Source organism: Myxozyma melibiosi (assembly GCF_037950935.1).
Source record: "Myxozyma melibiosi strain Phaff 52-87 chromosome Unknown BZA70scaffold_10, whole genome shotgun sequence".
Taxonomy (NCBI): Eukaryota; Fungi; Ascomycota; class Lipomycetes; order Lipomycetales; family Lipomycetaceae; genus Myxozyma; species Myxozyma melibiosi.
Window position 1 is genome coordinate 426725 of NW_027042924.1, and position 22299 is coordinate 449023.

Here is a 22299-nt window from a genome sequence, read left to right on the forward strand (position 1 = left end):
TAGGTGCAAAGGAATAGTGGGATGATTATAGGAGAGATGAAGTAGTTACTAATGCTTACTCAACGACAACTAAAGACAATTGTAGCGAGATAACTATAACATAAGAAATCACTAATCTGTACAAGCAGTCTAGATGTCAACTACAACTGGGTGATCACGCAAGTGGACTTAGGGCAAAAGGGAAGGTGGGGCGCTTACTTAATCTGGCTGGCTTACGGTATATTATGGAGGGGCAGTGGCTCAGGTGGGGGTATTGCGTAATAGCCCCTCCATCCGCAATAATACAAATAAGGCCTGGATTCCGTCTTTTCCATCCTTCTTCCTCCGTTCTACCCTCTTCATCACTCTTGCCTTCTTCCTATACACACACACACACACACACACACAATGGCTTCTGTTGCAATCGCTGGCACCCACGGCTTCCTCTTCGAGCCGATCTCGACCGCCTTTGTCGGCCCTCTCTTCAAGAGCAAGTACTCGCTCCCCATCAAGGCTCTCTCGCGCGATCCCTCGAAGGAGACGCCTGTCGAGGGCATCGAGTTCGTCAAGGTCGACTACGAGGACCCGTCGTCTGTCGAGGGCGCGCTCAAGGGCGTCGATGTCGTTATCAACTTGATTGGCACGAACGGTATCCCGCAGTGGAAGGTGTTGGCCGATGCTGCGGCCAAGGCGGGCGTGTCCAAGTACTTTACCTCGGATTTCGGCTGCGACTATCGCAAGTTGCTTGCGGATAAGGTTGATACCTGTAAGTCGTATTACTCCTTTTGGTTTTTGGTTTTCTGAATGATTGACACTAACTCTCTCTAGTCCTGAAGGTGAAGAACGAGCACGCCGAGTACGCCCGATCGCTCGGGATCCCCAAGGTTGTGCAGGTCTACAACGGACTGTTCCAAAAGTTTGTCTTCTTTGGCTTCTTTGGCCATGACTTTGCCAACGGCAAGGCCAAGTTCTACGGCGACGGCACGCAGAAGGTCACGCTCACGGATCTGTTTGACATCGGCAAGGCCGTTGCCTCGGTCGCCTACCGCCCGGCGTCTGAGCTGCCGGACCAGCTGCTTTTGCAGGGCACCAGCATCACCCTGAACGACTCGGTTGCGCTGTACGAGAAGGCGACGGGCAAGAAGCTTGAGATTGAGTCTTCGGGCGCGCCGGCGTCGCTGGCTGAGATTGGCACGCTTGATCCGCTTGCGCAGTTGGGCACTTTGTCGGCGTATCCTGACACCGGATCGTTCAACCTCCAGTCGAACGACAACGAGTTTGTGAACCCTGGGTTGTGGGAGTGGACTACTCTCGAGGCTGCTTTCAAGGCGTCTGTGAACTAAAGCGAGATGTCAGTAGAAGCTATAATTGAGTCTAATTAGTTTAAACAAGTTATTATAAGCTCTCCTACTACTACTGCAACTAAAGTAATAAATTATGTTCTGATGATCTGCAGACAAAGAAAGCAAGATCGGCAAACAAGCGAGCACGTGATTTGAAACATCACGTGGTATGATTACATAATTCTCCGAGGCACAATGGATTGTAGGTATTGTAGAGTAGTAGAGAATTGAGTAGTAAAGAGTAGAGAGTGCTCGTAACAAATTGCTACAAATCGCTATTGCAGCAGTGTGTAATATGAATGTATTATGGGCACAGATGCACTAAAACCCGCTATCTGAGCTCCGTGCCGGCTCCGAGAGCAGCCAAACCGTCGCTTCTCGGTGCTCTCCGTGTGCCCGCTGCCCTGCCCGCGTGCGCCGTCCCCGCGCCGGTCCCCGCGTTCTGATTTATTTCTCGGCTGCCCCGCAGTCTGTGTTTATTGCGGATCACCATCTTCCTCCCGCTTGTCCGGCTGCCCGGCTGCTGCTGCGGAAAGGCGCTGCTGGGCCTCCCGTAATCCGGCCGCACGGATTGGCTGCGTTCTGTCAGTGCTGCACAGGGCAATAACCTCCGGAGCCGCACCGGCACTCTCGCGTAGTCAGGGATTATGTCAGCGCTTTGTTGCTGGGCTCTGGTAGGAGAGGGTGGACTGCCGAGTGCGTGGATTATATCAAAAGAGATGCAATTGTGCATCATCTTATCTTTAAACTAGTGTAAACAGCATATATGCTTGAATCGGGCAGCATACGCACAAACGGCGTTGGGGGCTGCTGCCTCCGAAGCCGCAGTAATCCGTGAAGTTTTATTTAGGCCCCCGGCCGCTCGCTCTCTTCCTCCTCCTCCTTCCTCCTCCTCCCAGCCTCGTCCTCACTCAATCCCTCTCACTTCCTTCTTACTCGTCTTCTTCTTCGTCCTTCCTTCTTATCATGGCTTCAAACGGTACTCCCGTCGTCGCTGAGGCGCACAATGTCGTCGCGCTCCCCGTGCCCGACAAATACTTTGAGTATGTCCCCGTTAGCAATTGTCTGCCTTATCTTTCTAGTCTCTGCTGGTGTTGCTCTGTTGCTGCTGCTTCGTCATGACTGTCGCTATCACCATCGTCCTCTTCCTCCTCACTCCTCACCACTTCTATGCTCCCTCTGCCCTCCACGCACCGTCTGCTGCCTCTGCCGCATCGGCTGCGGAGTGTAGTTCCTATACCTACATTCGATGTGCGGCTCTCCCTCCCAACAGCTTCCTCGGCCACTGCAGCAGCAACAAAGACCAGCAAGAAGCAGCACCAGCACCACCATCCCTCCTCTTCTCCATACTAACCTCACCTAGAAAACACCCTACCGCCCCCCACATCAATGGCCTCGAGGAATACCAGAAAATGTACAAGGAGTCCATCGAGAGCCCAGACACCTTCTGGGCCCGCATGGCCAACGAGCTCCTCTCCTTCTCCCGCCCGTTCAGCAAAGTCCAGTACGGCGGCTTCGAGCACGGCGACGTCTCCTGGTTCCTCAACGGCCAGCTGAACGCCTCCTACAACTGCGTCGACCGCCACGCCTTCGAGGACCCCGACCGCGTCGCCATCATCTACGAGGCCGACGAGGAAAAGGACTCCCGCAAAATCACATACGGCGAGCTCCTCCGCGAGGTCTCCCGCGTCGCCGCCACCCTGCAGTCCTTCGGCGTCACCCGTGGCGACACCGTCGCCATCTACATGCCCATGATCCCCGAGGCCATCATCGCCCTGCTGGCCGTCACCCGTCTCGGCGCGCTGCACTCTGTCGTCTTTGCCGGTTTCTCCTCGGGCTCGCTCGTCGACCGCATCGAGAACGCAAACTCAAAGGTCGTCATCACCACCGACGAAGGCCGTCGCGGAGGCAAAGCCGTCTCCACTAAGCGCATCGTCGACGAGGCCCTCAAGTCCTGCCCCGAGGTCAAGCACGTCCTCGTCTACCGCCGCACCGGCGCCGACATCCCCTGGACCGCCGGCCGCGACTATTGGTGGCACGAGGAGACCGTCAAGTACCGTCCCTACTTTGCCCCCGTCGATGTTCCCTCCGAGCACCCTCTCTTCATCCTCTACACCTCCGGCTCGACCGGCAAGCCCAAGGGTGTCTTGCACACCACCGCCGGATACTTGCTAGGCGCCGCCATGACCGGCAAGTACGTCTTCGACATCCACCCGGGCGACGTCTACTTTACCGCCGGCGACGTCGGCTGGATCACCGGCCACACCTACGTCCTCTACGCGCCTCTTCTCTTGGGTGTCACCACCCTCGTCTTTGAGGGAACGCCTGCCTTCCCCAACTTTTCGCGCTACTGGGACATCATCGAAAATTACAAGGCCACACAGTTCTACGTCGCGCCCACCGCCCTGCGTCTGCTCAAGCGTGCCGGCGACGAGTTCATTCACCACGACCTCTCCTCCGTCCGCACCCTCGGCTCCGTCGGCGAGCCCATCGCGCCCGAGATCTGGCAATGGTACCACGAGAAGATCGGCAACGAGGAAGCCCACATCGTCGACACCTACTGGCAGACCGAGACCGGCTCCAACATCATCACCCCGCTCTCCGGCGTGACCCCCACCAAGCCCGGCTCGGCCTCGCTCCCCTTCTTTGGCATCGCGCCCGCCATCATCGACCCCGTCACCGGCGTCGAGCTCGAGGGAAATGACGTCGAGGGCGTCCTCGCCATCAAGCAGCCCTGGCCCTCCATGGCCCGCTCGGTCTGGAACTCCCACAACCGCTACATGGAGACCTACCTGCAGCCCTACCCCGGCTACTACTTCACCGGCGACGGCGCCGGCCGCGACCACGAGGGATACTACTGGATCCGCGGCCGCGTCGACGACGTCGTCAACGTCTCCGGCCACCGCCTGTCTACGGCTGAAATCGAGGCCGCGCTTCTGCAGAACCACAACGTCGCCGAGTCTGCTGTCGTCGGCACCGCCGACGATCTCACCGGCCAGGCCGTGAACGCGTTCGTCGTGCTCAAGCCCGTGATTGACGAGTCGATCGCCGACATGAAGAAGGAGCTGATTCTGACTGTGCGCAAGTCGATCGGTCCGTTTGCGGCCCCGAAGAGCATTATCATCGTGTCTGACCTGCCAAAGACGAGATCGGGCAAGATCATGCGACGAATTCTGCGGAAGGTGCTCGCGGGTGAGGAGGATGGTCTTGGTGATATTTCTACGTTGTCGAACCCGTCGATTGTCGAGGAGATCATCAGCACCGTCAAGGCGGGTCGTAAGTAATCACAAAAATTTCATCTTGAATAGGTAGTCGAAGAGGCTGGTTCTTTTAATAAAATCTGACGCTCTTTTTGTGTTTTGTATCTCTGTTTGTATTATTTTTGTCATATTAATAAGCTATATCCATCGTGTATTCCACTGTAACCTATCAAAATCTAATCTATACTTGCATACATTTGTAACCTCATACAATTTCGCTATCCCAAGAGCGCTTTCAGAATTTTCTCCTCTGCATCTTTTAACATCGCAGGTTCAGATACAGAAGCCCAGTCCGTCGACGTCAAAAGCTCGTCTATCCCCCCGCTTTCCTCTTCCGTTTCGTCGTCGGGTTGTATATCGTTTTCCGCGCCAGAACTTAGGAGTAGGAAAAGAGCTTCGGCTGCTGGTTGTCGGACCTTGTTTTAGTTTTCGAGGTTAGTTGATTTTCCTTTTATATATTGAAAACAGGTGAGACTTACTCGTCGCATATCACCAATCAGTAAACTGACCAACTTCCTCACCGCCGCTTCGCGAACCTTACTACCCACCCCCGTAGCTTCCACGATCCCCGAAAATAAACCAATCAGACTTTCCAATCTCGGGATACTGTTCGCTTTCGTCGCGAGCTGCAGCAGACGCGCAGCTTTGTTGTAGATCGAGACGTACATCGACGACGAGGCGTACGTCGCCATACTCCCCGTCTCGAATAACAAGACCACGACCTCACAAAGTTCGAAATCGCGTTTCGGCGGCGTCGGTTTCGTCCCGTCGGCAGGGTTCGCGACGACAGCTGGTTTCTGGACGAAAAGCGCCACCACGTTCTCGACAAACCTGCGTCGCTTATCGTCTACCTCGTCATCATCAGTGCAGGTCATGAACTGCACTATCGCCTCGCTCGACGCGCGAACGACGCTCTCGCCCGTTCCACCGCCGACAGATGCCGCGATGCCCGTGATCGCCGCCTGCGCAAACACCGTCTCGGCGCAGACGCAGAGGTTGATCATGCGTGTGTAGTATTCCTTCGCACTGCTGCTCGTCGCATCCTGATCTGTCTTTTGAGCGATGATCGCAAGCAAGGCCGCAGCCGACGGGACTAAAGACGCCGCGTGCGGAAGAAGCGCTGACAGACACGCGACCGCGCGTAGGCGCAGTTTATCCATTTTCTCCAGCGAGATGCGGATCAGGTTCGCGACGCACGCGGTCGCGGCCTCGGCTGTAGCGGTGGTGGTTTGATCTGCGCATAGTGTTTCCGCGTGGGCGGTCAGTGCTGAGATCGAGGCTAGACGTGTTTGCGAGCCTACGTCGCCTCGGGTGGGAAGAATGGTGTAGTCTTGAAGGGCGTAGACTAGCGACCAGAAGATCTCGGATTTGTACTTTTGTGCGACCAATGCTTTCTTTGCGTCTAAGAGCGAATGCAGCGTATCGACACTCGCGACTCTCAACGCGACTCCGTACTGCCGTTCAGACGACGCCGCGATCCTGCAAATATCCGCAATGACCTGCTCAGGAATCTCAAACCTCAGACTTCCCAGCGCGAGCATATACCCAAACTTTCCCGCCTTTGCAAAGCTCAGCCATTCTAAGACATTCACCTGCGACGGCGAAAAGTCGGCCGTGGCGGCTCTGGCTGACGCGTGGAGTACCTTTGTCTGTGCGTTGTCGTCGGTTCTTGAGAGTGCGTTGTCGAGGATCGAGTAGAAGATCGGGGGGACTTCTGCATCGGTTTGTAAGCGTGAAGCTGATGCGGAAATTACGCGCAGCGCGCCGTCGTAGAGAGTCATTGCGACGTGAGGAGGGAATTTCAGGTTCTCGAGTAACTGCACCACCCGCGGAAGAACCGTCTGGCTCAAATCAGTCGAGCTATCCACCACTGAGAGTAATTCGCCCAGCGTAAACAGACTTCCATGCTGCTCGTCAATAGTACCACCTCCGGCAGCACGCTCAGCAATCACCAAAACAGTTTCGATAGTCTCAAGCTCGGTCTCGGTATCCTTCGCCAGCCCTGCGATAGCCTGTCCCGCGAGCTTTCGAACCTCAATATCCCAGCTCGTAACCGCACCGTTCAACAGAAACTCAACCATCTCGCCCCCGCCCGCCGAAGCGATCCCGAGCTTTGCTATCCGTCTGGATACCTCAAGGAACGCATTTGCGCGGTTTCCGATCGCAAAGTAGTCGAGCGCTTGTACCAAAGCAACACCGGTCTCTAGCGACGCGACTGCGCCAGCGTGACGACCAATGCATTCTTGGACCGCCGCGGCCGCTGCTCTGCGGTTGTTGATTTCTCTGTCAAAGCAGCCGACCAGGACCAAATCTGCGAGAACGCCCTTGACAAGTTTTTGCGTCGGCGCTGCGGTGCTGGTGGATGACAGCAGATCGGGGTAGTGCCGAAACAGCGACCAAGCCACGTAGCAGGCCGAGTCACGGACGTTTGCGCCGAGGGCGTGCGTGGATTTGCGGATCTCGAAACGCAGACCAGAGTCGATTTTGTCAAAGAGCTGGGGCGCGTAGGCGGGCAAAGGAAGGACATGGCGACGAAGAAGTTCGGCGAGCGCAAGAAGGCCTCCGTGCCATCTGTCGGCGGTCTTGCTGTCTCCCATGGCCTTATTAAGAGGAAACGAAGACAGCAGCAACGAGTCGATAATCTCAGAAACAAAGATGCCATCACTGTCGATTTTCGTCATGGCCAGCGCGACACGCGAGAACGCCTTCGAGGCAGAGTAGCGAACAAGCGTGTCTTTGTCTGCCAGTGACTTTGTAAGTAGTTCGTCAAGACATACTTCGACAGCCGTAGGGACTTCGGACTCTGAGACCTCGAGCGCGCGCAGAGCGAGACGGTAGGTTGCTTTGCAGAGTAGCTTGCGTAGTTGCGTGTTTGATGCGGCCTCGGGGTTCTTCTTCAGGGTCTGGAGCAGTTGTGATAGGGGCTGGATATAAGGCTTCAGATCGTGGGCCTGGCAGATGGCAAATATCTGCGCCATGGAAGAAACGGTTCCCAGGGTCCAGAAGATGCTTTGCTTTGAGGATTCTGCAGAGTCATCTGCGCCCGAACTGGAGTCGATGAATTTCGGGAGATATATGCTGAGTGTGTCTGGTCTGGATATAAACCGAGCGAGAGAAGTTGACGCCGCTTCTCGCTCTCTACCAGCCGCCCCGAGATATTTCTGCGAAACCTCGAATAACCGATCTGGAACGTTTTCACCAACCGTGTCCAAGTTGAATGGCGTGAGCGCCAGCCCAGACAGCCACAGTAGAATAATGTACCTCTCTTCCCAGGAGCTATTAGTCGCATCGCAAGCTTCCGCAAATCCCAGAATCTTCTGCACAAGCGGCACTTCGTTGAAGAGAAACCTGCAAACGGTCTTTGCGCCCCGTATCTTCACAAGCACATAGAGCACTCTAAACTGCCACGGCCTCCGATCCTCCAGCAACGCGCGACAAACACCAGTCACAGACTTCTCCAATATCGGATCTATAAGCTGCGGTGCATCTTGAAAGGGCTCGATCTGAGATATCAGCGCGGCTGGGTCGTAGTCCGCCGCTTGGCTGGGCGTCAGTTCGAGAGCTTCGTCAAGACGCGTTTGGAATTCCTGGAGAAGCGTCGGCGCGGACTTTGTTAGATCGGGACAATCGTCAAAATCTGGATCGATGGAGCCCATTTCTTTAAAGCTGATTCGTCTCTAGTCTGTTGTTATAACAGTGTTTTCAATTGCAAAATAGAAGGTGAAAGGAGAGGGTGGACTTCTTCGTAGTGATCTTTGATTACGCGCGCCGTGTTTGTTTTCGGTTTTAATTTTGCTACAAAGTCAATTTACGCAGTGCCCTAAATTTCTACGCTGCCTACCAGATAATCTCCAAGTCTCAACGCAGTAATAGCTTAGTTATCAAGAAGGAAAACTAAAAAGAAAAAGAACAGTATAAAGCAAAAAAAAGAAAAAACACATTGCGTCAGCCCGGAGTCGAACCGGGGGCTCGTCGATGGCAACGACGAATTTTACCGCTAAACCACTAACGCGTCTTTTTATTTTTCAAATTTTGTAGCCCGCCAGCAAGCGCTTTCAGGGTTAGGTGGGTATACGTTGAAGGGCGATTTCAGTGCTGTGTTGTGTATGTATGATGTAGTTTATATTCTAGATGCATTGGTTAGGCTATGTTTGGTTTGGATATACTTTTTTGGGCGATGAAAGGTGTAGAAGTTGAGAAATAGGGATAGCGATGAAGATGCTGGATTGAGGATATTAGTAGGGTTTTTCTCTGCAGTTGACTGTTCAGCGTGTCATCGTTCAGTTCCGGGCCATGTGTCCTCAAAGCAGAACAGACCTTTGTATCCCGCCATCTGGCTGAGTCTGTCGTTTAGATCCACGGATGAGGATAAGCTCAGGTTCGAGGGGTTCGCTATGCTCGAGGACACGCAGGCTGTAAGGAAGATGATGAGGTTAGGGTCGATGCAGTTCTGAGATATCATTCTGATGGCATTGTGAATGAATATTTTATTAGAGAACGATTGTGTAGAATATAGAATGCTCTTTATAAGTAGATCATTCTCATCTGTATAAAACGCACAGTAAACAGCAAGCTAGAACGCAGTTGAATCACATAGCAGAAATGCAGATGATGCACAGCAACGAGGGTTTCTGTTATGCACACGTATCAACTTTGGCGCGTCGAGAAAGAAAGAACCTCCTCCGTCTGGTGAAATTCAAAACAAATCATCCACAGCATCTTCCCTCGTCTTTGTTCGGTCAGAGAATTTTGTACATTATTCACTATTCGTGCTGATTCTACGATCGTTGTTTGGTTCGGTCTGGTTCATCTCTGATAGAGTGCTGATTTGAATATCTTTGCGATCATCATCAGCTCAATCATCCATCGTTACCTCTGTTGATGATCCACGCCTGCACATAGATCAATCACAATGCCTCGACTACACATTTTCCTATTCGCTCTACTCGCCCTAGCGCTCGCCCCCAGCGCCGTTCTCTGCGCAGTCTTGGGCATTGACTTTGGCCAGTCGAGCACAAAAGCGGCGCTGGTCTCCCCCGGCGTGCCGTTCGAGATCGTGCTCACCCGAGACTCGAAGCGGAAAGATGTCTCTGGACTCGCGTTTAAGGGTGACGAACGACTTTATGGCGGCAGTGCTGCTGCAATTGTGAGTGGAGGAGTTATTCTGTCGATCAGAAGAGTGCGGTAGCTGACATCTCTTAATCATTGATTCTAGGCGCCCCGTGTTCCTGCGACCTCGTTCCTCAATTTCAAGCCCTTGTTAGGCAAGTCAGTCGATTCGGACGAAGCCGAGCTCTATCTTTCCCGACACCCCGGCTCGACTCTGATCCCCGCCGGCAACCGGTCTACGGTCTCATTCAAGACCCCAGATTCCTCGTTTCCGATCGAAGAGCTACTCGGCATGTCCTTTTCGCACATCAAGAAACTCGCAGAGGAGATGCTGCCAAAGGACTCGGCCACCAACTCTGTCTACGAGACCTCCGTCACCGTACCACCGTACTTCACGACCGTCCAGCGCAGGGCAATCATCGATGCGGCCGAGATTGGCGGACTTAAAGTTGTCTCGCTTGTTTCTGACGGTGTCGCGACCGCGATCAACTACGCGTCTTCGCGGACTTTTACTTCCGAGAAGCAGTACCATTTTATTTTCGACGTCGGCGCCGGATCCACGTCAGCTACGCTGGTGTCCTTCCAAGAGGGCAAGGCTTCTGGCTCGATGTTTGGCAAATCGGCCCTGAACATCACGGTCGAAGGTGTCGGATACGATACAGCCTTGGGCGGCGACCTACTCGACGACAGAGTTTACCAGCTACTCCTTTCGAAATTCGTCGAAGCCCACGGATCAGGGATCGAGTCAAACCCGCGCGCGCTGATCCGTCTGCGCAAAGAAGCCGAGCGGGCAAAGACGATCCTGAGCGCAAACACCGAAGTGCGCGTCTCCGCCGAGAGCCTGTACGACGACATTGATTTCCGGACGATTCTCACGCGCGCCGAGTTCGAGGCCGCGATCGAGGACTTGCTGCCGCGGATCCGGAAGCCGTTCGAGGCCGCGCTGGCGAAAGCGGGCGCTGATATCCTTGACGTGAACTCGGTGATCATCATGGGCGGATCCTCGCGCGTGCCTGTTTTCCAGCAGGTTTTGGTCAAGGACGTGTTGAAGGGTGATGCGTCGAAAGTGTCAAAGAACGTGAACGCGGACGAGGCGGCTGTTTTGGGAGCTACGTTCAGAGGCGTGTCGGTGTCTAAGCAGTTCAAGACCAAGGACATCAACATCATCGAGCCGGTTGAGGATGAGTTTGCGCTTACGGTGAAGGACGCGCAGGGATCAGTGATTGGTGCGCAGAGTTTGTATCCTTCAGGGACGATCGTGAGCAAGAACAGGACGCAGACGCGTCTTGAGATTCCCGAGGATGCGAATGAGGCTGTTTTGGAGTTCACCGAAGGAAGCACGACGTTGTTCAAGTACAGCCTGAACGACATCCAAAAGTCGAAAGAGACGATTCTGGCCGCGAATAACTGCTCGGAGTTGTATCCCGTTATCGAGTCCGAACTCTCGGTCAGCAGAACGTTCGACGTTCATGCCGTCGCATGGTTCTGTAACGTCACAATCCCGACCGCTGAGGGCGACGAGGGGCCCGAGAGCGATGATCTCAAGCACAAGTTACTCAATTTCTTCAACAAGAGCTCAAAGTCTGAGGACAGCAGCTCTACCACCGCCGACGCGTCGTCGTCAGAGACAGCGACGGAAACCTCCGCTGAAGAAGCCGAGACAAGCTCAAGCACGGCCACAACATCGTCCAAGAAACCCAAGCCTACGCTGCCGCCTAAACCACGGACTACCAAGCAGCCAATAAAATACAAGGTGACCTACCTCGGCCCGCGCAACCTCGGCCGCGCAACAAAGACAACCTCGCAGTCTCGTCTGCGGGCGTTCGACCGTCTCGACAGCGATCGGCAGGCGAAGGAGACGGCGCGGAACAGCCTGGAGGCGTATGCGTACCGAATCCGGGAGTGGATCGAGTACGAGAACGTGCGGTTTATGGAGCACTCTAACGAGGAAGAGCGGCAGGCGTTTTTGGCGATGGCGATGGCGACGCTGGATTGGCTGTACGAGGAAGGCGAGAGCACGGTGCTGGAGACGCTGAAGACTAGGTTGGACCAGCTGAAGCAGTTTGAGAACGTGGTGATTGCGCGCGAGAAGGCGAAGCTTTCGAGTTTGGAGGAGATGTTGCGTCCAAAGACGAGCTCGGCGGAGGAAGAAGAGGCGTTTACGATCTTGCCTATCGATAAGGATAATTTGTCGGCGTCGACGACGGTCATGGAGGAAGCGACGGCGAGTGCTACGGATGCGGAGGAGACTCCTGTCGAGACCGAGAGTGGCCCTGAAGAGCATGATGAATTGTAAATGTGTATAATCGCTTGAAGATGTAAGCGCTGATAGAATTGCTGCTAATAATATTTACTTTTAACATATATTCGTAACATCATTTGACCACCCGGTATGAATAACTACAGCTTCTATGATCAATCTGTACTCTCCTCTGCGCTCTCATCAGCCTGAGGAACCTGTGGTATCTGAAACTCCTCGTCCTCCAGCGCCTTCTTTTCCGCCTCCTTCTCCGCCCTCTCCTTTTTCGTCAACGGCTTGCGCTTACTCCCATGTTTTTTCGGCAATTTAGACATATCATCCACACTCGGCTCAAAGACATGCCACACCACATAATTCGGCAGGCCAATCACGCGGTACCCCATCCTCTTCGCCATCTTCCCAAACCCTTCCGTCTCCGCATGATTCATGAACGCAAACCCGGGGAAATTCGCGCCCGCGCGGAAAACGCTCGCTTTCACGAGCAGCGAGACGCCGCCGACGCCGTCGAGATCGACTTCGTCGTGCAGGTCGCCTTCGGCGTTGCGCGCGTAGGCTAGGTGCGGGCGCCAGGTCGCGTACTCGGCGTAGCCTTCGACGATGACGACGTCTTCGGATAGCGACTTGGCGAGCTCGAGGCCGGCGTCGCTTTCTTGCCAGGCGTTGAGGTCGTAGGGTTGTTCGCGTTGCTCGCCGCCTATCCATTCGGGTAGTGGGCGCCAGACGTCTGTGTGATGAGATTAGTTAGGATGAAATTTGAATATAGATAGCAAGGGTATATATACGTACTTGGGACTATGACGTCCGAATTGTGCATCATCAGATCCTCGAGGATTGTCGACGGCGCAGACTCGATATCCGCGTCCCGCCAGTACACCCAACTATGTTCCGGCCTGAGCGCCGACGCCAGCAACCAATTCCTTGCTCGACCCATGAGTTTTCTGCGTGGTCCCTGCGCTGCGAACCCGTGGCGATCGGAGAACCCCTGGCTGACAAACTGGCCAAAGTCCTTCTCGTAGATGTCTGCGCGGTTGAAGCGCAGCTCGGGCGAGGGGTGTTCTTGGATCTCGGTCAGGAGCGAGGTGAGGAGCGCGAGCGTGTCGTCTTCAGAGTCGGAGACGAGGAAGGAGAGGTCGATGAGCGAGTGCGGGTAGCTTATGTTTCTCAGATGGGTGAACAGGAGCGGTAGATGATCCGACGCCTCGCGGAGAGGGATGCAGAACAGTACCCGCTCTTTCGCAGACTCGGTCCAGCCGTAGGGCGTCGCGGTCGCGTCTGCCAGGTCATAGAACTCGATGTTGAGCTCGGTTGGCAGCTTGTCGAATTTCGCGTGGAAATCAGGTTCGCGGTAAGGCAGGAGCGAGTAGATGAGTAGGAAGATGAGACAGATGCCGGCGAGGACTAAGCGGCGGCCGGGGAGTTTTCTCCGTTTTGAGTATTTACGAGACTTTTTGTGGTCGTAGTACCTTAGAGTAGGTTGTTAGTATCATTGTAGACTGTCTGTTTGTGGTTTAGAAGCACGTACTTGCTTGTGGGCGACCATTCGGGAAGCTTAGGATCCGTTCGACGAAGTAACATGGCCGCGCACCCTGCCTTCCTGGCAATTGAGAGATGAAGGAAAGGAAAAAACAACAGCAGCAATTGAGCTCTCGACAGTTAGAAATGAGCAAAATTAATCCATTATCAGAAGAAACGCAGGAGAGAATGAGCGGTGGGGTCGGTGGAGAGGGAAGGAGGTTTTATCAGGCGGAAGGTCGATTAGTTATCCGAATCGGCGCTAAACGAAACGCGCGTTGGGAATTTTTTGAGTTGATTTTGGTTGATTTTAGGCATTTTGACCGCGAGTTTTCTTTTTTTGTAATTTAATGTGACTTTGATAGTAATGGGAAGGATCTGTTTGGAATATTGTGATTTATTTGGAAATTGTATAGATGATACTGATTACTAGGGAGAAAGGTGAGCTTCAAGGCGTGTGATTACAGTTCTCTTGATAATATACATTACGTATGCCTACGAGACATTATATGTAAAAGATATGTATGCGTATGCTAAGTAGACTGCTCTACTTTATTCTCAATGAGATCATGGAAGGCGATGATTGCCCTGATCAGAGAACTCAGATAGACCGTCATCAGTTCATCGTTCGTCTTGATTGTGAACGCGCGACTGAGCTCGCTCTTTTCCGCGTTGCCGCCCACGAGCGCTTTCTCTTTCGCTTCGGCCGAGGGCGTGGACAGGTTCGGCAGGAGATTGAACATGTCTTGCAGCTTGTTGAGGATGATGTGGTTGACCGGCAGCTCGCCGTTGACGACCTTGGCGAGGTATGTGCTGATCTCGTTTAGTCTGTAGTGCAGACCCTTGAGCGACTGTAGCTGCTGGGTAAGGCGTGTGGAGAGCGTGCCGACGGCGGCGTCGCGGATGTCGCGGAGTAAGTGCTCGACGCCGATTTCCTCTGCTTCCTCTGCCTCGATGAGCGAGGGGGTGTGGACGAAGGTGCGCGAAGTGGCCGAGCCATCGTCTTTGATCTCCTCGACCGCGAAGTAGGCGTCGGTAGGCACGTTGATGCTCTTGAGATGGACGTCGACGACGACGAGAAGCGGGTTGGGCGTGTAGCGCTTGAAGAGGTCGTTGATCTCGAGGTCAGCGGAATGGCGCTTCGGGCCGGTGTGGTACCATCCAATCAGCTTTTCGCGGGCGTTGACTTTTTTGAACATGTCGTTCATCATCTCGACGTAGTTGTGATCCAGGAACCAGACCGAGGGATCTTTGTCATCTTCCTCGAAGGGCACTGGGGTGGCAGATGTTAGCACAAATCAGCCTCGCCACACAACGCATAGCTTAGAAGCAACAGATGACCTCAGACTCACCAGCAAAACTGTTGGAGACGCGCACGACGGAGCCATTGTTTTTACCCAAAAGCACGCCGACGACGCGCTTCTTTGTGCCTTTGGCGGTGCGGTTGTAATGATCGACGACCGAGAGCAGGACGAGCGGGGCGACGGTGACCGACTGGCTGACCTGCGTGATCGCGTCGGTAGTTGCGGCAGGCATTGTAAAGTGAGCACCGACGGTGATTTGACTACTCTGGAGCACGGTCAACGACGAGCAGGAGGATGGGATGGCTGGAGTGGTGAAGAGAGAAGTGGATGGACGACAGTGGATGAATGCGATGTCGAAGTGATCGCGCGAACTGATTAGAGTTTAGGTGGCCCAGTTGGGATGCCCTAACCTGGATTGTACTAGGAAGAGAAGATGCAATTGCGGCCGGAATAAGATAGTGAATTATTAGAATATTACATTAATAGAAGAGTCCTTTTTTCAGTAATAAACAGCAGCAGACAGACAATAATCACCCCCGAAGCACCGTCGGGCGGACGGAGGCAGCAACAACAAAAACGGGTTTTGTACCCGGCGCCGCGCGATATTTCGTCGTCGCAGCTTTTCGCTCCCGAGGTCTGCTGCGTCCTCTTCTCCACCGCAACTTCTCCTCAATTCTCAATTGCACGCTCGAAAATGTCAGACGACAAGGTTGTTTTCACCTTCAAAGGTGCGCTCGCGCTCGCTTCGATGATGCCGTCGAAGGACTTCATCTCCGAGGTTAACTACAACCCGAAGATGGCCGAGCTGAAGAAGTGCTTCACCGGCGACGACAAGATCATCAAGGACCTCTACACTCCTCATATCCGCATTGTGTTGATGGGTCCTCCTGGCGCTGGTATGTTCTAGTTGATTGATTGTGTGTGTGAGAGAGAACGGGAGTGTCTGTGGAGCTTGCAGGCTTTGCAGTGCTTCTACTCTTCTACTGTTCGTGCATCCCGACTAACCACCATCTACAGGCAAGGGAACCCAGGCTCCCGTCCTGAGCAAATACTTCCAGGCCTGCCATTTGGTAAGACTCAATTACTTTATTCCTGTCTTCTCCAAGCACCTCCCCACCTAACTCCACTTTTTCAAGTCCACCGGCGACATCCTCCGCTCGCACGTCTCCAAGGGCACCGAGCTCGGAAAGCAGGCCAAGGAGATCATGGACAAGGGCGGCCTTGTCTCGGACGACATCATGGTCAACATCATCAAGGACGAGCTCGAGAACAACGCCACCTGCAAGAACGGGTAAGCCATCCCACACCTCTCCTCTCCTCTCATCCCACCCCACCCCACCCCCACCCACTAACATCCTCCGCAGCTTCATCCTCGACGGTTTCCCCCGCACCGTCCCCCAGGCCGAGAAGCTCGGCTCGATGCTGGTCTCCCGCAACGAGCCCCTCGAGAAAGCCGTCGAGCTCGTGATCGACGACTCGCTCCTCGTCTCCCGCATCACCGGCCGCCTCGTGCACCCCGCCTCCGGCCGCTCCTACCACACCGAGTTCAACCCGCCCAAGGTCGCCATGACCGACGACGTCACGGGCGAGCCCCTCATCCAGCGCTCGGACGACAACGTCGAGGCGCTCAAGAAGCGCTTGGTCACTTACCACGCCCAGACCGAGCCCATCGCGAGCTTCTACAAGGACCAGGGCATCTGGACCGGTATCGACGCCGCCCAGTCGCCCGAGAAGGTCAGCTCGGCTGTCAAGAACTCGCTCGGATGGGAGAAGTACGTCAACGCGCTTACTTTCCACAAGTACAACGAGCTCAAGGCTACTTATACCGATGCTACCAAGTGAGCTGTTGAGTCTAGTAGATTCTTCAGTGTGAATTAAAAAGAGATTTGTTTTGGTTGTTGTATTATTAAGAGCGATTCATCTTTAGAAAATGTAATTTGTATCACTAAATAAAAGATCTGCATCTTGATTCTTACTATTTCTATCTTGAGAGATTCGTGGATTACCTCGAGCATTGAAAAATAGATTATAATATACATCAAAATCATGTTCTACATTGTAAAATAACAGCCGAACACAAAGTAATACCTTGACAAGCAGAAAACTATCCTGTTAAACAAAGCTGAAAACGACCATCCACTAAGGTTACAAGATTACAAGAAAAAATACATATCGAGAGAGAAGACAACAAAAAAGACTAATATACGGAACATAAGATAGAATGAAAAACAGCTCTAACTACTCTCGTTTATAATACAGCTCTTCCCCCTCGCAATCACCGCCAACCGACTTTCCCCCGTCGTACTATCACAACACAGCGACACCGCCGTGACGCCGCCCATCCCGCTCCCGATCGACTGCGCGTGCAACTTGTGTCCGTCGCCCGCGCTGTTCAATTTCCACGTATTTATGATCCCGTCCTTGGAGCCCGTCACGATGCGCATCAGGTGTATACTGCTACTGCTGCTGCTGCTGCTGCTGCTGCCGTCGCCGTTGTTTGTGTTGTGCTCGTTTATGTGCCGCTTGAGAATGTCAAACGCAAACACGGGGTAGCTGTATTCGATGCGCGCCAGCATCGTGCCGGTCGTCAGGTCCCACACCCGCAGCCGGCCTGCTACATCGCCAGAGACCATCACTTGACTCTCTTCCGCTTCGCGCTCATACACCTTCAGCGCAATCACGCCGGTATTGTGTCCTTCCAGTAGAAATCTCTCTGATCTCGAGTTCAGGTCCCAGATCCGGATACTACTATCCTGCGAGCCAGAGATTAGTATCCCGGATTTAGACACATATCGCAGCACGTTGACCGCTCGCGTATGTCCCTTGAGCGAATACAGAGGCTGGATCTGGCCTCCTTTAGAAACCCGCGCGAGGTCGTAGACATCAATGGTCCCGTTCCGTCCTGTTGTCGTCGCAATTGCTTTCATCGCCGTCAACACTTGCAGGTCTGAGATTGAGTTTTTGATATCTGCGCTCAGCTCGTCGTCTGTGCAGTCGCTTGCATCCGGCACAAGGAACGCCAGCGGCGTCTCGGCCTCTGCGCAACTCCACACCGCGGCATTTCGCAGACAGTCGATCGCAGCTAGCAGTAGCTTGCCTTCTGAAATCACAAACTCGAGCGATAATATCGGCGCCTCTCGGAGTCCTCTCAACGTCTTTTCTAGCTTTGGTTTCTCGCCTGTTATACTCCACAACTGCGCCGTGCCTGAGAATGTACCGATGGCAAGCATGTTTGCGCTCAGAGCCAGGCTCGAGATCTCTTCGATCGCGTTCAGAGTTATCTGCACCTCCGAGACTGGCTCGGATGTCGAGTTTGAGAAACAGTACAGGAAAACGGTAGACGACGAAGTCGAGACTGCTAGTTTTGTGCCGTCCGGACTCCAGGCGCTGTCGACGGCTGCAGACACGCCCGCAAGATAGATTGTCTTCGATCTTGATTTTGTGGGGGCGGCGGAGGATAACGATTCTGACTTGACCTTGGTGACCTCGTGGATAGGCTCGGAGGCAGACGACGACTGCGTGGGTTTTGTGGGAACGTGGGGTGGCTGTTGAAAGAGATTTGCTGTCGCAGTACTTGTTGTTCGCACGTGTGATGTTTTTACGCGCTTTGGCTCGTCCTCTACCGGTGCGGTCTGCGCTTTTGTGCTCTCTTGCTGCTGTTCTTCGTCGCCGTCGTCTTCTATTGAGTGCTTCCGTGCTGTTGTGTGTGTGTGTGTGTGTGTAGGTGTAGGTGCTGGAAGTGGCTCGATGGCAGCAGGCTCGGCAGGTAGACTGTGTATTGATTCAGGCGACGCGTCGTTCATCGTCACATCTGTTTGCTCCGGTTGCTCTTCATTTTCTTCGGCCGGCTGTTCTATTGACTGTATTTGTTGTTGTGGTGGTGCCGCGGAATCCGGGGTCACATCTTGAGGTGGCAGTTCATCTTCCTCCGGCGGCTCTTCATCCGCAAGCTGATCGATTTTGCGCGCGACTTGGTCAGAAAACAAATTAAAAACAGGCGGAGACGGCCGGACCCCGCCGTCGGCCTCGAGAGTGGACTCGATTTCCATGTACTGGAGACCCTTTTGGAACACGTTGACGAGCAGCCCGACGGGGGTCACGGAGGCGTAGGAGGCGTCGAGCGCGTTTGCCTCGGTCTCGTCCTGGAAGACGTAGGTCGAGCGCGGGAGGCCGGACTCCTGCATGTACCGCCATATTAGGTAGTTGAGTTCGCGGGAAGTTATAGACATGGTGGGTGGTAGAGAGCAGGGCAGGTGCGTAGACCAGGTCGCTGATTGAGTGCGAGGCAGCCGGTCAGAGACATCAACACAGCGCAGACAGAGGACGCAGACAGCAGGGAGCTGCGGGCATCTGGCGGCCCGACGGGGAGTGAAAAGCGGGATTGGAGACGGTCTTCAAAAGCCGTGAAGGTGGTTCAGCGGACGAGGAGGAAGAAGAGTCGCCGGAATGGAACGCAGCATAAGTCGAGCAGCCACGTGATTGTTACGGTGCTAAGTCAGCAGACCACGTGATTAGGGTTTGGCTGCGCTCAGGCTCGGCCGTTCAGCATCGCGTCGTCGTCGCCGCCGTTGAGAAGCAGAAGCTGTGCAGCCGGCTGCTTTTGCTCTGTTGCCGTTTTTGCGTGCTGATGTCGTGTGTCTGAGGTCTGAAAGCGAGTGCTGCTGCTGCAATTGGTTTTATATCTGCTGCAATTGACCTGGTTCCGTCGACTGAACTCGGCTCCTCGAACCCTGCCTGCTGCATCGTCTGCTTCTACGGCTCGTTCTGCTTTGATCCTCGACTTCTTCGCTTTGATCCTCGACTTCTTCGCTCGAGACACCTCAATTCTCTCTATACCCCTCAATCACCCTCTCCTTCCTCCTCCCACACAGCATGGCCCGTCTGGCTTTGTCGCAGACCGGCTCCGGCCTGCTCAGAGTCAACCTCCCGCCCCTTACCAGAACCGCAGTCGTTATCACAGTCATCCTCTCCGCGGTCGTGGCCATCATCCGCTACTCTGCCTACTTCACCATGCGCGCCGCCAACCCGGAAAACAAACTGCCGCTCTCCTCCGTCTACGTCTCGTACCTGACCGTCGTCCCCGCCAGCTCCATCGTCTTTCCCTGGACATTCATTACTGCCTCATACATCGAGCAGAACATTCTGAGTCTGCTGATTTCCGTCGCAACGCTTGCATATGGTGCAAAGTACTGTGAGCGCGTCTGGGGATCGATGGAGCTCCTCAAGTTTCTGGCTATCGTCGGAGTCGCCTCCAACTTTGTCGTCTTTTTCGTCTGCATCGTTATCTATGGCATAACTCGACACTCTGATATAGGGTAAGTTCATCCTTTCTTTCAGTCCTTCACTTACTTATCGCAAATTGCTAATAATCTTTTAGATTCCTCACAATCTGCGGAGGCGTTGCCCTGCAATCTGGCTTCCTCGTGGCCTTCAAGCAGCTCGTGCCTGAGCACGCCGTCGTGCTCTTCAGGGGCCTCATCAAGATCCGCGTCAAGCAGCTTCCCGCCATCTTCCTGCTCGTCAACACCATCATCGGTCTCTTTGGCGGCCGCGTCAAAGCCATGCTCACCTGGGCCGGCTTCTTCACCTCCTGGATCTACCTGCGCTTCTACCGCGTCTCCAACCTCCCTTTCGACAACGACCTCTATACCGCCTCGTCCCCTGGCGGCCTGCCCGCGCCCGTCACGGCCGAACCGACAACCACAAAAGGCGACGCGTCCGACACGTTCTCGCTCGCGAATTTCTTCCCCGACGCCATCGCGCCGTTCATCGGCTTCATCTCCGACAAGACCTTCAACTTCTTTGTCACGCTGCGGCTGTGTACGCCTTTTTCGCAGGAAGACGTCGAGGCTTCAAACATGCGCAACGGACAGCTGCGGCAGCGGTTTGTGGCGCCGTTGCCGGGAAGCGCGCGAGCAGAGGCGGAGCGGCGTCGCGCGTTGGCGTTGAAGGCTTTGGATCAGCGGTTGTCGCAGAGTAAGAAGGACACGACCGGCGCGCTGGGCGAGACTACATTCACGCCGGAGGATAATCAGAGTTAGATAATAATAATGCATTTACGGTTTTAATCATGTGTGCCTTGGGAATATAGATGTCTATTAATATCTTCGTATAATTTATCATGTGCCCAACTGTGCCTGCTCCCATGCGGCAGCGTCCGAGGCTGCAATAGTTTCGGCAGCGACCTGCACGACCGCGACCGGCACAGAGACCTGCACGACCGCGGCCGGCACAGAGACCGGCGCAGACGAAGCGCGGACGTCGTATCTGAGTGACGGGTCGATTCCCGAATCTGGATCTTCGGCGTCGTCATTCGACTCTTGTTCCTGCTGCGGGCCTTCGCTCTGCGATCTCTGCAGCTCAGCTGTCTGTGATGTAGTATTCGTGCTGCGTTCAGGAGATTCGGACGCGCCGTGCAGGACTTTCTGGCGATATATCCACGCCTCCAACTTCTCCCTGACCTCGTCCTCGTTCCGGCCCTGCGCCGCTCGCGAGACCATTTCCTCCCACTTTGCGAGATCTTCCTCGTACGCTTTGCGGCGGCCGATGTTGAGCATCTGCAGGTTGAGGTAGTTGACGTATTGCTCGTAGGCGTCTTTGCAGGCCGAGGGGTCTTTCCAGACCACGTAGGCGGCTATTATGTCTGTTTTGCTTGGGCCGACGGAGGTTTTGGCGAGTTGGTTGAATTCCTGGGGATGTTAGGTGCTGTGTTGGTCTTGCAAGGGAGAGGAATACGTACCGACTCAATTTTACTATCGTCGTTCCCCAGACGATCTCTCGATCTCTTCAACGCCTCCTCGAACGAGACAAACTGCACGTTCTGGTCGATAAAGGTAACCAGCCAATGGCTCTGGATATACACAAACGGGTTTGCCGACGGTATCTCGACCTCGGCCAGCTCCGGCGGCAGCGGTTTCGGAATCGCCATCTTCTTCTTCAACACCCGTCTCTGCAAGCCCGACTTTTTATCCGACAACTTGCACTTGTCGTATATCGACGGCGGCCCGCCGTGCTTCTCTGCCAACTCCTTCGCGTCCAGCGCCTTGCGGACCCGATACCGGTGCTGCGCCGCCGCGCTGTGTCGTCTGCGCTCGTCCTCCGAGAGCTTTGTCCGCTTGATTTCGGCGCGGTAGTACTCCGTGTGCGCGTGCCCGTCCGGGTTGTCGGCGCGCATCCGCCGCGAGACGTGTTCGCGGATCGACCGTTGGGATTTGGACAGGAACTTTTTGTCGCAGACCGGGCAGCGGAAGACCTCGAGCTCGGGCGACACCGCCGCCGGCCGGTCGGTAGGTGCGGGGGGTGGTGCGGAGGCGGCGGAGGCGGACGCGTCCTCTGGCTGTGCCATTGCTTCTTGCTCTTTTTTTTATCGTGTTCTTGGTGTCTGTGGACGCGGGTGTTTACGTCCTCTGTTTACGTGTCTTGGGAGCAGCGGTGTGATAGTCGAAGCGCGATGCGGGCGGGCGATAACAGGTTGCTGACAGTGAGTGAGGGTGTTGTGAGGTTTATGTAAGCAGTGAGGGCGACGTACTGAT

General features: G+C 54.5%; 10 protein-coding genes and 1 non-coding gene across 11 annotated transcripts; 5 read left to right on the top strand and 6 right to left on the bottom strand.

Moving 5' to 3' along the window:
- Nucleotides 1–387: 387 nt before the first annotated feature.
- Nucleotides 388–1322, top strand: BZA70DRAFT_268800 (uncharacterized protein; the record flags this gene model as incomplete). Its single annotated transcript, XM_064911180.1, has 2 exons — nucleotides 388–745; nucleotides 808–1322. 2 exons carry the CDS (start codon nucleotides 388–390, stop codon nucleotides 1320–1322), a joined length of 873 nt encoding a protein of 290 aa, XP_064766908.1.
- Nucleotides 1323–2173: 851 nt separating this feature from the next.
- BZA70DRAFT_63015 (uncharacterized protein) lies at nucleotides 2174–4731 on the top strand. The gene is made up of 2 exons (XM_064915268.1): nucleotides 2174–2365; nucleotides 2686–4731. Exons 1-2 carry the CDS (start codon nucleotides 2289–2291, stop codon nucleotides 4604–4606), a joined length of 1998 nt encoding a protein of 665 aa, XP_064766909.1. The 5' UTR covers nucleotides 2174–2288; the 3' UTR covers nucleotides 4607–4731.
- Nucleotides 4732–4755: 24 nt separating this feature from the next.
- BZA70DRAFT_250232 (armadillo-type protein) lies at nucleotides 4756–8353 on the bottom strand. Its single transcript, XM_064910693.1, has 2 exons — nucleotides 5062–8353; nucleotides 4756–4998 (listed from the first exon to the last, which is right to left on the bottom strand). Exons 1-2 carry the CDS (start codon nucleotides 8236–8238, stop codon nucleotides 4801–4803), a joined length of 3375 nt encoding a protein of 1124 aa, XP_064766910.1. The 5' UTR covers nucleotides 8239–8353; the 3' UTR covers nucleotides 4756–4800.
- Nucleotides 8354–8523: 170 nt separating this feature from the next.
- BZA70DRAFT_t68 lies at nucleotides 8524–8594 on the bottom strand. Its single transcript has one exon. It is a non-coding gene; the product is annotated as a tRNA-Gly (tRNA).
- Nucleotides 8595–9494: 900 nt separating this feature from the next.
- Nucleotides 9495–11987, top strand: BZA70DRAFT_290958 (Hsp70 protein-domain-containing protein; the record flags this gene model as incomplete). Its single annotated transcript, XM_064914258.1, has 2 exons — nucleotides 9495–9728; nucleotides 9798–11987. 2 exons carry the CDS (start codon nucleotides 9495–9497, stop codon nucleotides 11985–11987), a joined length of 2424 nt encoding a protein of 807 aa, XP_064766911.1.
- A 49-nt stretch (nucleotides 11988–12036) lies between these two features.
- On the bottom strand, nucleotides 12037–13731 carry BZA70DRAFT_250239 (Anp1-domain-containing protein). The gene is made up of 3 exons (XM_064910694.1): nucleotides 13474–13731; nucleotides 12738–13414; nucleotides 12037–12675 (listed from the first exon to the last, which is right to left on the bottom strand). Exons 1-3 carry the CDS (start codon nucleotides 13524–13526, stop codon nucleotides 12107–12109), a joined length of 1299 nt encoding a protein of 432 aa, XP_064766912.1. The 5' UTR covers nucleotides 13527–13731; the 3' UTR covers nucleotides 12037–12106.
- A 97-nt stretch (nucleotides 13732–13828) lies between these two features.
- On the bottom strand, nucleotides 13829–15270 carry BZA70DRAFT_282339 (maintenance of mitochondrial structure and function-domain-containing protein). Its single transcript, XM_064913258.1, has 2 exons — nucleotides 14816–15270; nucleotides 13829–14736 (listed from the first exon to the last, which is right to left on the bottom strand). Exons 1-2 carry the CDS (start codon nucleotides 14997–14999, stop codon nucleotides 13997–13999), a joined length of 924 nt encoding a protein of 307 aa, XP_064766913.1. The 5' UTR covers nucleotides 15000–15270; the 3' UTR covers nucleotides 13829–13996.
- A 148-nt stretch (nucleotides 15271–15418) lies between these two features.
- Nucleotides 15419–16737, top strand: BZA70DRAFT_282342 (adenylate kinase-domain-containing protein). The gene is made up of 4 exons (XM_064913259.1): nucleotides 15419–15663; nucleotides 15785–15837; nucleotides 15904–16058; nucleotides 16132–16737. Exons 1-4 carry the CDS (start codon nucleotides 15462–15464, stop codon nucleotides 16607–16609), a joined length of 888 nt encoding a protein of 295 aa, XP_064766914.1. The 5' UTR covers nucleotides 15419–15461; the 3' UTR covers nucleotides 16610–16737.
- A 171-nt stretch (nucleotides 16738–16908) lies between these two features.
- Nucleotides 16909–19183, bottom strand: BZA70DRAFT_63474 (WD40-repeat-containing domain protein). Its single transcript, XM_064915271.1, has one exon. The coding sequence runs from the start codon at nucleotides 18994–18996 to the stop codon at nucleotides 17002–17004; it is 1995 nt and encodes a 664-aa protein (XP_064766915.1). The 5' UTR covers nucleotides 18997–19183; the 3' UTR covers nucleotides 16909–17001.
- A 154-nt stretch (nucleotides 19184–19337) lies between these two features.
- On the top strand, nucleotides 19338–20831 carry BZA70DRAFT_296728 (eukaryotic integral membrane protein-domain-containing protein). Its single transcript, XM_064914535.1, has 2 exons — nucleotides 19338–20082; nucleotides 20145–20831. Exons 1-2 carry the CDS (start codon nucleotides 19640–19642, stop codon nucleotides 20806–20808), a joined length of 1107 nt encoding a protein of 368 aa, XP_064766916.1. The 5' UTR covers nucleotides 19338–19639; the 3' UTR covers nucleotides 20809–20831.
- BZA70DRAFT_282345 (uncharacterized protein) lies at nucleotides 20832–22192 on the bottom strand. Its single transcript, XM_064913260.1, has 2 exons — nucleotides 21507–22192; nucleotides 20832–21456 (listed from the first exon to the last, which is right to left on the bottom strand). The coding sequence occupies exons 1-2, from the start codon at nucleotides 22110–22112 to the stop codon at nucleotides 20887–20889; spliced, it is 1176 nt and encodes a 391-aa protein (XP_064766917.1). The 5' UTR covers nucleotides 22113–22192; the 3' UTR covers nucleotides 20832–20886.
- Nucleotides 22193–22299: the final 107 nt, after the last annotated feature.